Below are 13538 nucleotides of genomic sequence, written 5' to 3' on the forward strand. Positions count from 1 at the left end.
TAATAATAATAATAATAATAATAATAATAGTGGACTTGCAGTTCCAGACTCCACCAGCTGGAGTCGCTGAGTCTCCGCCTCCATGTTTTACTTCCGGTCGCCAATGAACACCACAGAAGAGGAAGTCGCAGTTCAGTCAGCTGATTCCTTCACATGACCGTTTTCTAGCTTCTCCTGTTTACCGGCGAAACTAGCGCAAAGAATCCGGTTTTAGCTGACGGAGCCGCGATGTTAGAGTCCGTTTAGTGACCGGACGGAGGAATTTGCCGGACAAACTTCTCATAGTTTATAAAAACAGCTAATTATGCTGAAAAACGCAGCGTGAATCCGGAGAAAGGCTGGTGAGCTTCAGTGATCGGTGAGTTCTGTTTGTCTCATTTTATTAATGTTCACTTCATTCACACGACAGAAGAAAATTATTTCTGTCTACCAGCTGTTGTTTTTAGCATTTAGGCTTCCTGCTTTTCCAGAAATAGACATGTACACAACACCCCGTGTAAAAGTCAGTCCATTTAAGGATAACTCGCTGGCAGTCAGATATGATGAGTGAAATAACAAATATTTATGTGATTACAGAATCCATATCGTCCATTTTATAATTCGGCTTGTAATAAACCAACCAAACAGCATTAATTTAAAGGAAATCTCACTATAAGTTAGAGCTTGACTGCAATTTCAAGGTTGATTATTCACCTAAACCCATTAAGATATTTGCCAGAAATAAGTTAAAAACTTTATTACCTTATACATAAAGTAATAAGGTTATGTTTATATATGAATCAAGTTTTTAATCTGTGAAGTATTATACTTAAAATTAGCAACAGAACTGCAGATATTATTGAATGAATCGGCAAATATTTACATCAGAATAAGAAATAGTTATTGATTCCTGAGTGGAAGTAGCTTAAAAATGATTAATAATTTGGTTTAATAGTTTTTGTAAATTAAAAACAGTCTAAATTCTGTGAAATGTGAATATTTTCTTGTTTATGTCCCTTTTTGTGAGTTGCAGCCCTAATTATTAGCGTCTTCTGTGAAATCATGAGTTTGTGTGTGTTTTTGCTAAAACGAAAGATTTTTAAATGGAGTTTGGTTGAGTGACAGAGTCAGAGTTTACACGTTTGTCTCGGCTTCTTTTTAAATAATTCACGTTTCTTGGATTCTTCTCATGCACACTTCCTCTGTTTCTATTCCTAGATGTGCTGCTCACTACAATAGAGTTTTTTTCGTTTTTTTCTTCATTCACTTCCTCAAGGAATTTAAAATCCTCCACGATGACTCCAGAGGGGAAGCGGCTGTCCAACATCATCGTCCTCGGCTTCGGCTTCATGTTCATGTTCACGGCTTTCCAAACGTGCGGCAACATAGAGGTTGGTTTACTGCCGCTTGTTCCGGCTTAATTACTGATCATTTAAGATAGCGTTGAGGGTAATTTGTGGTTTTTGTTCACAGCAAACCGTGATCAAGAGCTTCAACTCCAGCGAGTTCCACGGCAGCGGATACACGAGGTGACGAAGAGTTCAGATCAGTCAGGAACTCCTAATTAAATCTTAGAGGAACTATTTTAGGGAACAAACGTCTCAGTCAGGAGGGATTTACATGAACCTCAACTCTCAAGCAGCAGTATGTGTTGTTGGTTTAATTCACTGTGGCTCATTTTTCTCTGCAATATAAATCCGTCCACAGCTAAAGACTAACTAGCGTCTCCACAGACTTCACATATTTTACATCCTCAATAAATGCTGACACAGTTTGGTCTCCTTTGTAGTGTTTTGTGTCTCGTTGTGGTCGTTTTATGCGTCTTTGGGACAGTTTTTTCTCACTTCTGTCATATTTGTGTTATTTTGTGTCACATTGTTATTGTTTTGTGTGTTGCTTTTCTTATTTTGTCTTGCTTCTGTAGTTTTCTTTATTTTTTGTTGTTTTATGCCTCGTGTCATTTTGGGCTTTTTTTCCCCTAATTTTTGTTGTTTTGTTTCTTATTTTTTGTTGCTTTGTGTCTTGTTTTTTCTCATTATTGTTGTTTTGTTTATTTTTTGTTGTTTCATGTCGTTTGTGTTGTTGAAAGTCTCTTTGTGGTCGTTTTGTCTCCAAATACTACAGATGTTTGACAGCTTTTTCTCTCCTTTGTGATTGTTTTGTGTCTCTTCATTTTTGGCATTTTTTTCCACTCATTTTTCTGAATTTGTGGCATATTTTTGTTGTTTTGTGTCTCGTTTTTCTGGTTTTAATTCTAATTTTTTGTTGTTTTGTGCTTCATTTTGTGTTTTCTTGTTTCTTTTTGGCTGTTTTGTGTCTCGTTTTCACAATTTTGTGTCATTTTTTGGCTTTTTTTCCCCCCTATTTCTTGTTCTATGTCACATTTTCGTTGTTTTGTGTTATTTTTCTCTTTTTATGGCTTGTTTTTGTAGTTTTCTTTTAATTTTTTGTTGTTTTGTGTCAAATTTAGAGTCTTTGTGGGGCAGTTTTTTTTCTTTTTTGTTGTTTTGTGTCTCGTGGTCATTTTGTGTGTCTTTGAAACAGTTTTGTCATTTTTGGGCTTTTCCTTCCTATTTTTGTTGTTTTGTGTGTTATTTTTTTAGCATTTTGTATCTTGTTGTGGTTTTCTTTCTCGTTTTTTGTTGTTTTGTGTGCTGTTTAGTTGTTTCGTGTGTCATTTAGTGTGTTTTTGGGACGATTTTGCCTCCTTTGTGTAGTTTCAAGCATCTTTTTGGTAATTGTTTCTCCACATTCTACGGATATTTAACTATTTCCATGTTTCAAGCATCTACAAATTTTTATTTCTTGATGACTCTTGGCATCTCAGTTTTGTGTCTTTGTGTCCTGTTTTTGTTGTTTTGTCTCCTTGTTTTTTGCCCTGTTTTGTATCGTTTCTCTCTTTTTATTTATCTGTCACACTTTTGCCTCTTTGTGTTCAGTTTAGATATTAAACTATCAGTCGTGGCTTCATATATGTGGAAAAACAATCTCATGATTCTAATTTTTTTACGTAATTAAGCTAGAGGCAACGGCTTACTTTTGGTAATTTTTGATGGTTTTGATTAAATGTCGCGGCTCTGAGCTTAGATTTGGTTAATTTTCCTCGAGTCATTGGCCATCAGACGACAGAAAATTCAGCTGTTCCTTTTGTTTTTACCATTTATGACTGGTAAATGTTTTTTTTTATTTAAAGAAACGCACCTTTCAACAGTCTGAATGTTGTCTTCCTGCAGCATGTCCATCATCTATGGAGTTTTCTCAGCATCCAACCTGATCGCTCCCTCCGTGGTGACGGTCATCGGGCCTCAGCTCTCCATGTTCTTCAGTGGACTCCTGTACAGGTGAGTCCACACCTGCAGACACGTTTAACCTTCATGATGCTGAATCGGAGCCCTGATGCTCGTCTTCATTGTTTTCCTCAGCGCCTACATCGCCATGTTCATCCACCCGTACACCTGGAGCTTCTACACGGCGTCGGTGCTGGTCGGGATCGGAGCTGCAGGTTTGCTTTACCTGCTTCTTCCACCGTGGAGCTTATTGTAGACATCATGAGTGTCTTTCTGCTCATTTTGTGTCGTACTTTAAACATTTTTCGTTTATTTTTGGTCATTTTGGGTCTTATTTTGGACATTTTAAGTGTGTTTTTAATCATTTTTTTGTCATATTTCACCTTTTTGGTCCCTTTTCATTACATTTAGGCTATTTTGCATTTGTTCTTGGTCATTTTGTTATTTATTTTTTGACAATAAGTTTTTTTCAGTTCTTATTTTGAAGTTTTTTCATTTATATTGCTTACTTCGTTATTTAATTTGAACTTTTTGCATTTATTTTGCTCACTTTGTTCATTGTTTTTATTTTTTTGAGGGTCCTTTTGATCATTTTGCGTCTTATTTTGAACATTTTACATTGTTTTTGGTCACACTTATTTCTGCTGGGCATTTCGAGTGTGTTTTTGGTGATTTTTCATTTTATTTTGAAATATTGGCCAGTCGATTTCAAACATCTTCAATGTCTTTTTGGTCATTTTGTGTCTTACATTGAACATTTTACAGTTATTCGTGGTCATATTTGAACATTTTGCAGTAATTTGTCTCATTTGTTGGTCATGTTTTGAACATTTTTGCGTTGATTTTGGTCACCTTGTTATTTATTTTGAACATTTTGAGTTTCTTTTTGATAATTTTCTGTCTTTTGTTGAACATTTTGCAGTTATTCTTGGTCCTTTTTGGTTATCTTTTGAACATTTTGCATTGATTTTGGTCACTTTTTTTTATCTGTTTAAAACATTTTTAGTGTTTTTGGTCGTTTTTCTCCTTATTTTGAACATTTTGTGCTGACATTTTCAGCGCCTTTTTGGACATTTTCCGTTACATTTTGGATATTTTGTGTTTGATAGTTATTTATTTTGAAGGTTTTGAGTGTCTTTTTCATCATTGTGTGCATTTTCTCTCCAGTTCTGTGGACAGCTCAGGGAAACGTTCTCGCCATCAACTCCACCGACAGCACCATAGGAAGGAACAGCGGAATCTTCTGGGCTCTGCTGCAGTTCAGGTAAACCTTTTTATGCAGCAAGTCATTTTTAAGTCTTTTTTTTGTCATTGTGCCAGTTGTTCTATACAATTTTAGCGTCTTTTTTTCCACATTTTCTGATTTTTGGACACATTAAGTGCCTTTTTGTCAAGCTGTGTCCAATTTCGGATGTTTTCAGTGTATTTCGCCATTTCACTTAAGGTCATTCTGGTCGTTTTGCGTTTTGTTTTGGACATTTTGAGCATTTTTGGTGTCCGTTTTGAACCTTTTGGATGTCTTTTTCTTCATTGTGCATCTCCTTTTAGACATTGCATTTCTGTTTCATCACTTTATGGATAATTTTGGATATTTTCATTGTTGTTTTGATCACTTTTCAGTCATTTTTAATGCCATTTTGGTGATTTAATTAATTGTTTCCAGTACTTTTTAGTCATTTTGTGTCTAATTTTGAACCTTTTCTACATCTGTTTAGTCAATTTATCACCTTATGGTTGCTTTTGTTTCATTTCAGTCATTTTGTATGTCTTTCATTAATGTGCACCTTGTTTTCAACATTTTTAGTGTTTTTTTTTTTTTGCTCATTTTATTGACATTTGTATTATCTTTTTTTTTTAGCAAATGCACATCTTATTTTAGACTGATTGTTTTTGTTTTTTTATGTCTTCCTTTGGGCATTTTCAGTGTCTTTGTTGTTCATCTTCCTTACTCTGTAGTTGTTTTTAATATTTTCACTTCATATTTGGAATATTTTGGCAAACAGATGAGATATTCTGACATTTGTGTCCGTTTCTTAGAAATATTTTTATCATGACACTTATCCTCACATACACAGTGATAAAATTATAGTAATTTGTTCCAGTTTTTCTGTACTTTAGATGTACGTGAACTTGTTTGTTTCTAAATGTCAGTTTTTCGTCGTCTCTGCAGCTTGTTCTTTGGAAATCTGTACATTTACTGCGCCTGGCACGGACACGTTCATATAACAGGTAAAATCCAGCCGTGGTTCCTGAAATCTCTGCCTCGTGAGTTTAAAGTTATTCATAGTTTGCTTCTGACTCACGTCGTCTCAGATAAAGACCGTCAGACGGTGTTCATCTCGCTCACCGTCATCAGTCTGGTCGGCTGCTTCCTCTTCTTCCTCATCAGGAAACCCGACCCTGAATCTTCTCCTGTCAACTCGGAGGTCACCGAGTCGCTGCTGGAGCCCGAATCCATCGAGAGCTCCACGTCCAGGTGAGTTTTCCAGGTGTCCCTGGGCCTCTCTACGTCTGGATCATAAACCTCTATAAAACGACAACATGGAAGCACATTCTGGATTTAACCCTGTGAACTCCAAACAGCCTCTGGATGTGTTTGGGTTTTTTCCCCTCACTGTTGGCTCCGTTTTCTTAAAAATGTGGCAATTTTACCTCACTGTGGGTTCTTTTTTTTTGGGTTTTAGACTGTATTCAAATATTGCTTTAGATTCAGCTTTGGACTGGTTTAAACTTGGTTTTGGACTGGTTTTATACTTGGTGTTCTACTAGTTTAATGTTGATTTTGAACATTGTTTTTCACAGTTAGCATACATTTTAAACTTTTGGTTTCAGAGGATTTATCTGTAATGAAGTAAACGTTTGCTGCAGCTCTGATGTTTTCAGCTCTGATGTGTGAAGTTAAGGATTGTTCTGGTTTATTTCAGGCAAACTTTACCTTTAGGACAACACGGTGTAGATCAGAGCTAAGCGTGTCGGCTCCCAGCATTGTGAGTGAATTATTTTCAACATTTGCTTTCGGTCTAAGCAGTGAAATTAGACTCTTTAAGGAGCCGTTTTCTGTCCTTTAACATTTGGCTTGTGCTGAGCTCCTGATGTGGTCTCTGGTTGGCGCCTCTCCAGCCTCCTGACTTCTTTTAGAACAGATGATCTCCGTATATTGCAGAAATATTTTTTTTTCGAGGACGGATTTGCGTCGCAGCAGACAGGCGACCTTTCACTGTAAATGCTATCCTTTGTTGTGTTTCCTACATTTGTCTTTGAAACTGCTGTGATACGGTCGCCGCGGCAACCAGAGCAGTTTAGGGATGAGTGCGAAGAGAAGACGGACGATCCTGTAAAAGGTCGAAGGACACAAGATTCAGCTTCATATAAACTGCATTTGTAGATATTTATCGATGCTTTACGTCTGTTCACAGTTCGACTCCGCCGGGACTCTGCTCTCAGGCTCTGGACGCTTTCAGTGAGTTGATCAGAACTGCCTTTATTTCATGGCTGAAACTGAATCATCTTGTGCGTTAACATCTGCTCTGCTGTTTTTTCAGTTAAAGCCTGTAAAATGTTTGTCTCCAAGGAAATGCTGCTGCTGAGCGTCTCCATTGGATACACCGGTGAGTTCTACGCAACAAGAAAACACTAAAAACTACAACTTCCTGTTCAGCATCAACTGTAGTGTTTGACTTCCTGGAAAAACGCAGATAAATGATGGAGGAAGACAGAAATGAGCGTCTATTATATACATATATTGAAATTATTCACCAAAAATACAAACAAACTACCAACTGAATAAAAATGAAGAAATAATACGTCAGCTTTGAGAGAAATTCTATAAAAGGTTTTATTGTAGGTAAAGTGGATGAAATGTCTCCAAATACCTACAAATGTATGTTTTGGACTGTTTTAACACGAGTTTCCAACCTTCAGAGATGGGTTAGAGCTGGTTTTAGACCTACCTTTGGAAAAGTTCAAGTGGGATTTGAACTTTTTAAATCCAGAGTCTCTTGAACTCTGGATTTAAACTGTCTTCTTGTTCTTTTTGTGGCTGATGGGGATTTTTTTATGCCAACCTGCTACAGGATGAATTGAGGACCTTCAGTTGTTGATAGATGAGAACATAAAGATCTGAAGGGTTTAAATCTTTTTAAGCAGAATATAATTGAATCTACAGGTCTGGAGTTGACCTTCTACAGCGGCGTCTACGGGACGTGTATCGGAGCCATGACCCGCTTCGGTCAGGACGCTAAGAGTCTGATCGGGATCTCTGGGATCTGTATCGGAATTGGAGAAATCTTAGGTGAGTTCATTTATTAAAGCTGCAATAAGAAGTAGCAGTCGTCCAGGTGTTTATTGCTGCTGTTCTCTGTGCGTCCAGGAGGGGGCGTCTTCGGGCTGCTCAACAAGGACAATCGCTTCGGCAGGAACCCGGTGGTTCTGCTCGGACTCATCACCCACTATGTCGCCTTCTACCTGATCTTCCTGAACATCGCCAGCGACGCTCCTATAGCTCCTGAAGCAGGAACCGACCTGCAGTCGTACATCAGCCCCAAGTGAGAAACTCACCTGGACTGTGTTTAGTTTTACATTTATTACACTAACAGGGTTCAAAAGGAAAAACTTTTCTTGCTTTTAGTGTGCAGGAGATACGAGAGGTCGAGAAAATGGAAAGAAGGTTTGAGATGTTAAAGCAGAAAAAGGACAAAAGAAAAACAACTAGTGTGAAAAACGGCAGAAACCAAACACTTCTGTGATGCTGGTGTTCTGTAGATAAGAAACCTGAACAAATAATAAAAAAAGAAAATTTAATAATTAAGAGAAAATTATTAAACATGACAAAACACAATTTAAATGAAAAGATTTTAAACAAAGGAAGAGTAGATTACTGAACAAATTCCAAACATAAGTTAGGTTGTTTGAAAAATTACACGTTAAAATTGTGAAACAAATAAATTGTTATAGTTAAAGAAAAAAAGCAAAATTATTTAAAATAAAAGCAAGAAGATAAATTGTTCAACAATCAAAAATGGCTAAACATATTTTTCAGAAAATAAATTTAAAAAACAATAAAAAAAAATAAAAACAAGTAAAATTAAAAATGCTAATCAATTACGGTAGATACTTTTATTAAAAATTATAAAAAAAATATTAAACAGTGAAAACAAATTAAGACGAATCAAACCAGTGCGCAAAGAAAAATTAAAACTGTACAAAATTACTAAACATAAATAGTAAAGAAAACTTATCAACCAAATAAAAGAACAATTATTAAAGTATTAAATTTGTAAAAAAAAAATACATTTAAATATCTGCTTTTTTTAAAGTAGAATATTTAAATATAGTAGGCCAGCTGAGAACCAGTTCTCACTAATAGTGACAACCTGACCAAGAGGCAGCATAAACAGTCGATACAAAACAGTGAAAACATAAAGAGAAATGAAATAAAGCAGATAATACAATGATAAACTCTGACACATAAGAGGTAAATGGCTAAAAACAGTGGGGTGGTTGAACTGAGTTTTTAAATGAGGAGAGAGGAATGAGTGACTTCTTTCAGTCGGGTCATAATTGTTTTTTATTTCTTTTACTGTAATTAAGTCAAATCATCCTTTTTTCTGTCACTGATTTGCTCCAGGAGACTTTAACTAACCCTAAACTTCTGATTTACGTCTTTTATTCTTCCTTAAAACATTTAAAGTTGTTTTGTTCCTCTGACTGACGCCACCAGCTTGTCCACGTTAGATTTAGATCCAGCCACTGGTGCCTAAATAAAGTCTTTTCCCGCTGCAGCGTCGGCGTTGCGTTGCTCTGCAGCTTCCTGCTCGGTTTGGGCGACAGCTGCTTCAACACTCAGCTGCTCAGCATCATCGGCTTCCTGTTCAGAGACAACAGCGCTCCAGCATTCGCCGTCTTCAAGTTCATCCAGGTGACTTCCACATCCACACACCTGATTCTAGAATCACTTCAGCCTGGTTTGAATCGGTTCTAGACCTGGTTTGAAACCAGGTTTGGAATGGTTCCAATGTGATTTTTGGAGTGCCTTCAAACTTGTGTTTGGACCAGTTTTGGATCGGTTCAAACTTTCTTTTTTGGACTGTTATGAAACATTGTTTGGGCTGGTTTTAGACTTGTTTACAAACTCGGTTTTTGATCTAATTCTGGACTGGTTTGAAACTTGATTTTAACCCTTTATATCCCACTTTACGAGCGCTCTTTAAATTCACCGAACTCCTCAACCATTTGCACTAGAGAGAAAATTCAAACGGTTCCAGAAAGAAGAGAAGATGCACTTTATGGGGTCTTACAGTGTGTCAAAGAACCACGTGGAACGACGTCCATCACAAAATCCCACGGGAGCGGCACTGCTCCCATTTTAATTCAATTCAATTTTATTTATATAGCGTCAATTACAGTCAAATTGTCTCAAGACGCTTTACAGAACCCATATGCCTGACCCCCAGAGCAAGCCCAAAGGCGACAGTGGCAAGGAAAACACCCTTTTAACAGGGAAGAAACCTCGAGCAGAACCCGGCCTTTTACATGACATGCATTATAAAATTGCTGTAGTTTCCATACGTTTGAGCGCACCTGAATATAAGCCACACCCACTAAATTTAAAAGAAAAGAGTTTTGTACTTATATGAGCCGCAGCTGACTATAAGCCGCAGATGTCTACATTGTGGCACTAGATATTTACACAGAAAGATTTTTTAAACTTTTAATTAAGTGCTCTTGGCTGTGTGGTTTCCTTCCAGTCCATCATGGCGGCGCTGGCCTTCTACTACAGTAACTACCTGCTGCTCCACTGGCAGCTGCTCATCCTCGTCATCGCCGGCTTCCTCGGCTCCGTCACCTTCTTCGTGGCCGAAGGCGTCGCTCAGTCCAGCCGCCGGGAGTCCGACTACGACAGCATCTGAGGGAACCGCCGGAGGTGTTTGGGTCTCCACAGCTGGATTAGAACTCCTCCACGAAGACGTGTGTCGGACCGACGCCGTGGTACGTTTGGTTTTCACCGAGCCAAATGTCTGGGAGGTGGAGTGTGCACGCCAGATATACCTCAGTTAGCTTCATTCCAAACTCGTTTTCTTTACTTTGTGCACACAGTCTGAATAAATTCTACTCAGCGGGGTGGTGGAGGAAATATGGAAGCACTTTGGGTTGATGGTAGTCCAGTACGGAGGGAGGACACACCGATTTATGGATCAGCCGCTGGTTTTAATGTTCACTTTAAACAGACGTCTGCTGATATTCACTTTATTTGATCTTGACAGTAAATCCCATAAAGAGACTCGTCATAAACGGCTTATTTCTTTGTGCCAAAATCGGTTAGAAACAACTGAATACACCTTCCGCTGCTGTAAATGTGACTGAATCCGCCGCTGAAAATGGTCCCAGACGCACCGTTTATCACAGATGTTGGTCTTTTTATGGGTTTGCTGCCAAGAAAAATAAAGAATATCTTGGACTCGTGCACATATTACAATGAAACGCTGACAAAACCGTCACTCTCAAATTCCTCCATCTATTCACTGCACTTGTGTCGTTACTGCTTTACTCTTCAGCTCCACTTAAAGGTCATCACAGCCGCAAAATTCACTTTTCACCACAAATTTTCTGCAACTGGGAACAGATTGTTAGTTTAAAGGGAAACATAATCAAGAAACTGGGTTCTTTCTGTTCATTTCTGTTCCATGTGAGGGTTCTGTGTTGCTGTTCCGCTGATATTTAGGGGAAACGTCGCGCTGTAATCGGATCATTTGACGGCTGGACAACAGACTGTTTGTGCCTCCATGAAAGAAAGATTAAGTCTTTTTCTTTGCTGCTTTTTCTCGTCACCTGATGTTCAAACGGTGAATGTTTGACAGGAAAGAGACACAACAAGACGGCAAATCAGGGGGAATTTACTTTTGATTCCAGATTTTTGGATTGAATTTAACTTGTAGCTTAAAGGGACACTGCAGTGATGTAACACCACAGTTATATTTACCAAAAAAATGTCGGTTTCTACAAGTCCCATAATGCACCTTGATGACATCTTATGTTATCTAACCCACTGGCAGGCTTCGAGGACAGGATTTCTTTTAAAAAAATCACCCAAATTATGCTGATTTATCAGCCAAAAACGTAAAAATAGAAAAAAATGTGTCATTTTCAACTTTCTGATGGTCCTTGAACTCATCATCTGTTACCTTGGAGCTTCAAAACTTTCTATTTCATCAAAAGAATGTTTTATTCTTCATGTTACATTTAAAAATCTGCCAAAAATAGATTCTTTAAAAAACAAACAATTTGCCAAACTTGCATAATTCATCAGCCAGAAACTAATATTGATGATATTTTTTACTTTACTTTTTTTGCTGACTTTTTTTCTTCATGCTGTTTGCATATTTGCTGCTGGCTGTTCTAACCACACCCTATTAAAAAAGGAAAAAAAGAAAAGAAATGAATTTTGTGACACAACCGTGCAGCCATCAATGACTCGGCTGAGACTAACAGACACATGACAGAAATTCAGAGTTTTCAGCTGAAATGCAGGTTGTGTTTTTAAAAAGTGCCAAACTTGGACAGACAAAAATGACTGGATGTTTGACTTTCTAACAGTCCTTGAACTAATCCTTTGTGGCGTAGGGTTCAGTTGGGAAAATTTGCTACATCAAAGTCCAAAAATGAGCATTTTGTGGTAATAATATTCGGTAAAAATTTTTTAAAAATCTGCTCTCTTCGGTGTAGCAGAGAAACCATTGGCAACTCAGCTGTGACAAAACAGCTGTGTTTTTAAAAAATGCCGAACTATGACAGGAAAAAAATGACTAGATATTTGCCTTTCTAACGGTCCTTGAACTAATCCTTTGTGACGTAGGGTTCAGTTGGGAAAATTAACCACGTCTAAGTCCAAATATGACCATTTTGTGCTGATAATATTCTGTTAAAAACTAAAATTATGCTCTCCTTGGTGCAACAGAAAAACCATCATCGACTCAGCTGGGACCAATAATTACAATTATCTGGTAATTATTCAGACAGTTTACACAGAGCAGACAGGAGACGGGGATACACGTTATAAATGGTTAAATATCGACGCCATGGGAAGCCACCATTAGCTTTTCTAGTGTTGGTAACAACTGAGGACACTTGGAAAATAAATAATCAAAGAAATTCAGCTTACATTTATTAACTTTCTTCTGAGTCCGACTGGCAGACAACATTTCTGAGTTCCTCTCCTTCTTCTTCATGCAGAACTTTAGATTGAAAAATGAACCACGGTGAAGAAAAATGAGGCAGAAGGTAAAACCTGTTTGGAGTTCAGAGGGTTAGCAGTCTTTCTGTGTGTTTATCTGCCAGGCTTCCTCCTGTTAAAGTCCTCTGTGGAGGTTTTGGAACTAAAGAGCAGCGTTTTAATTTAATTTGCACCATGTGTGAGGATGCTAACAAAAACACGAGAAGTCTGCTGGATGTAAATCATGTTCAGAACCTTTAAACGTGTGAAAACCAGAGACTCAAGTGGCATTATGCTGAATATGAACGGTTGATACAGAAAAGAATGAATTCAGGTCAGCTGAGTGCCCCTTTTAGTGTGTTTCCAATAAAAATGATACAGAATAATAATAAAATCTGAGCAACTAAATCAAAATCACACAAATATATCTGAAGTGCCCTTATTCACATCAGTAACGTAACACTGCCGCACAGCAACGGTTTCATCCTCTGGAACTCTTTTATTCTCTCAGCTTCTCCGTCTTGTTGTGCGTTTTTCCTTCACTTTTCTGTCACTTTAAACGGATCTGATGCCAGACGGTGCTGAATTCAGGCCTTAAGGCGTCGTCGTGGAAACGGAGCGGTGTCAGGCGCGCTGTACTCGTTCCCTTTTTGTGTCATTTCCTGAATCGCGGCTCGTTGCTCTCGTTAATTTATTGCCAGATTACATGGAGGGCTTGTTTCCTGTCGCGACTGCAATCAAGGATACGAAGGGAAACGCATGATTCTGATGTATGAGGTGATTTTATACTTGAATGTAGTAATTTAGAGGCACCCAGACTGTGGCTTGTTTGTTTTTATTATCAATAAAATGTTATTTTGAACGTTGGTCGTGTGCTTTACCTGCTTCAACTAAAGAGATATGTGATGTTTAATTAATTTTATAAACAAAATAGATTTAAAATGTGCCCACAGACTTTTTTTTAACCGTTTTGGGTATTCATATAGTCTTTTTTCATTCTAAATGTTTATATCAAAAAAGATAAATTACTCAAAAAATAAATAATCTGATTACTTTTTCAGAGA

General features: G+C 37.6%; 1 protein-coding gene across 2 annotated transcripts; it reads left to right on the forward strand.

The window, feature by feature from the left end:
- The first annotated feature begins 117 nt into the window (after window positions 1–117).
- mfsd11 (major facilitator superfamily domain containing 11) lies at window positions 118–13290 on the forward strand. 2 transcript variants are annotated; one of them, XM_051941407.1, is made up of 14 exons: window positions 118–358; window positions 1198–1370; window positions 1453–1508; window positions 3213–3320; window positions 3402–3481; window positions 4434–4530; window positions 5437–5495; window positions 5580–5742; window positions 6683–6726; window positions 6809–6874; window positions 7432–7557; window positions 7636–7810; window positions 9048–9183; window positions 10013–13290. In XM_051941407.1, exons 2-14 carry the CDS (start codon window positions 1275–1277, stop codon window positions 10172–10174), a joined length of 1368 nt encoding a protein of 455 aa, XP_051797367.1. In that variant the 5' UTR covers window positions 118–358; window positions 1198–1274; the 3' UTR covers window positions 10175–13290. The 2 variants fall into 2 exon arrangements, with proteins under 2 accessions (XP_051797367.1, XP_051797368.1); XM_051941408.1 differs by having other exon boundaries at window positions 1256–1370.
- Window positions 13291–13538: the final 248 nt, after the last annotated feature.

The sequence above is a fragment of the Acanthochromis polyacanthus genome, chromosome 21 (genome assembly GCF_021347895.1).
Source record: "Acanthochromis polyacanthus isolate Apoly-LR-REF ecotype Palm Island chromosome 21, KAUST_Apoly_ChrSc, whole genome shotgun sequence".
In the NCBI taxonomy this organism is placed as follows: Eukaryota; Metazoa; Chordata; class Actinopteri; family Pomacentridae; genus Acanthochromis; species Acanthochromis polyacanthus.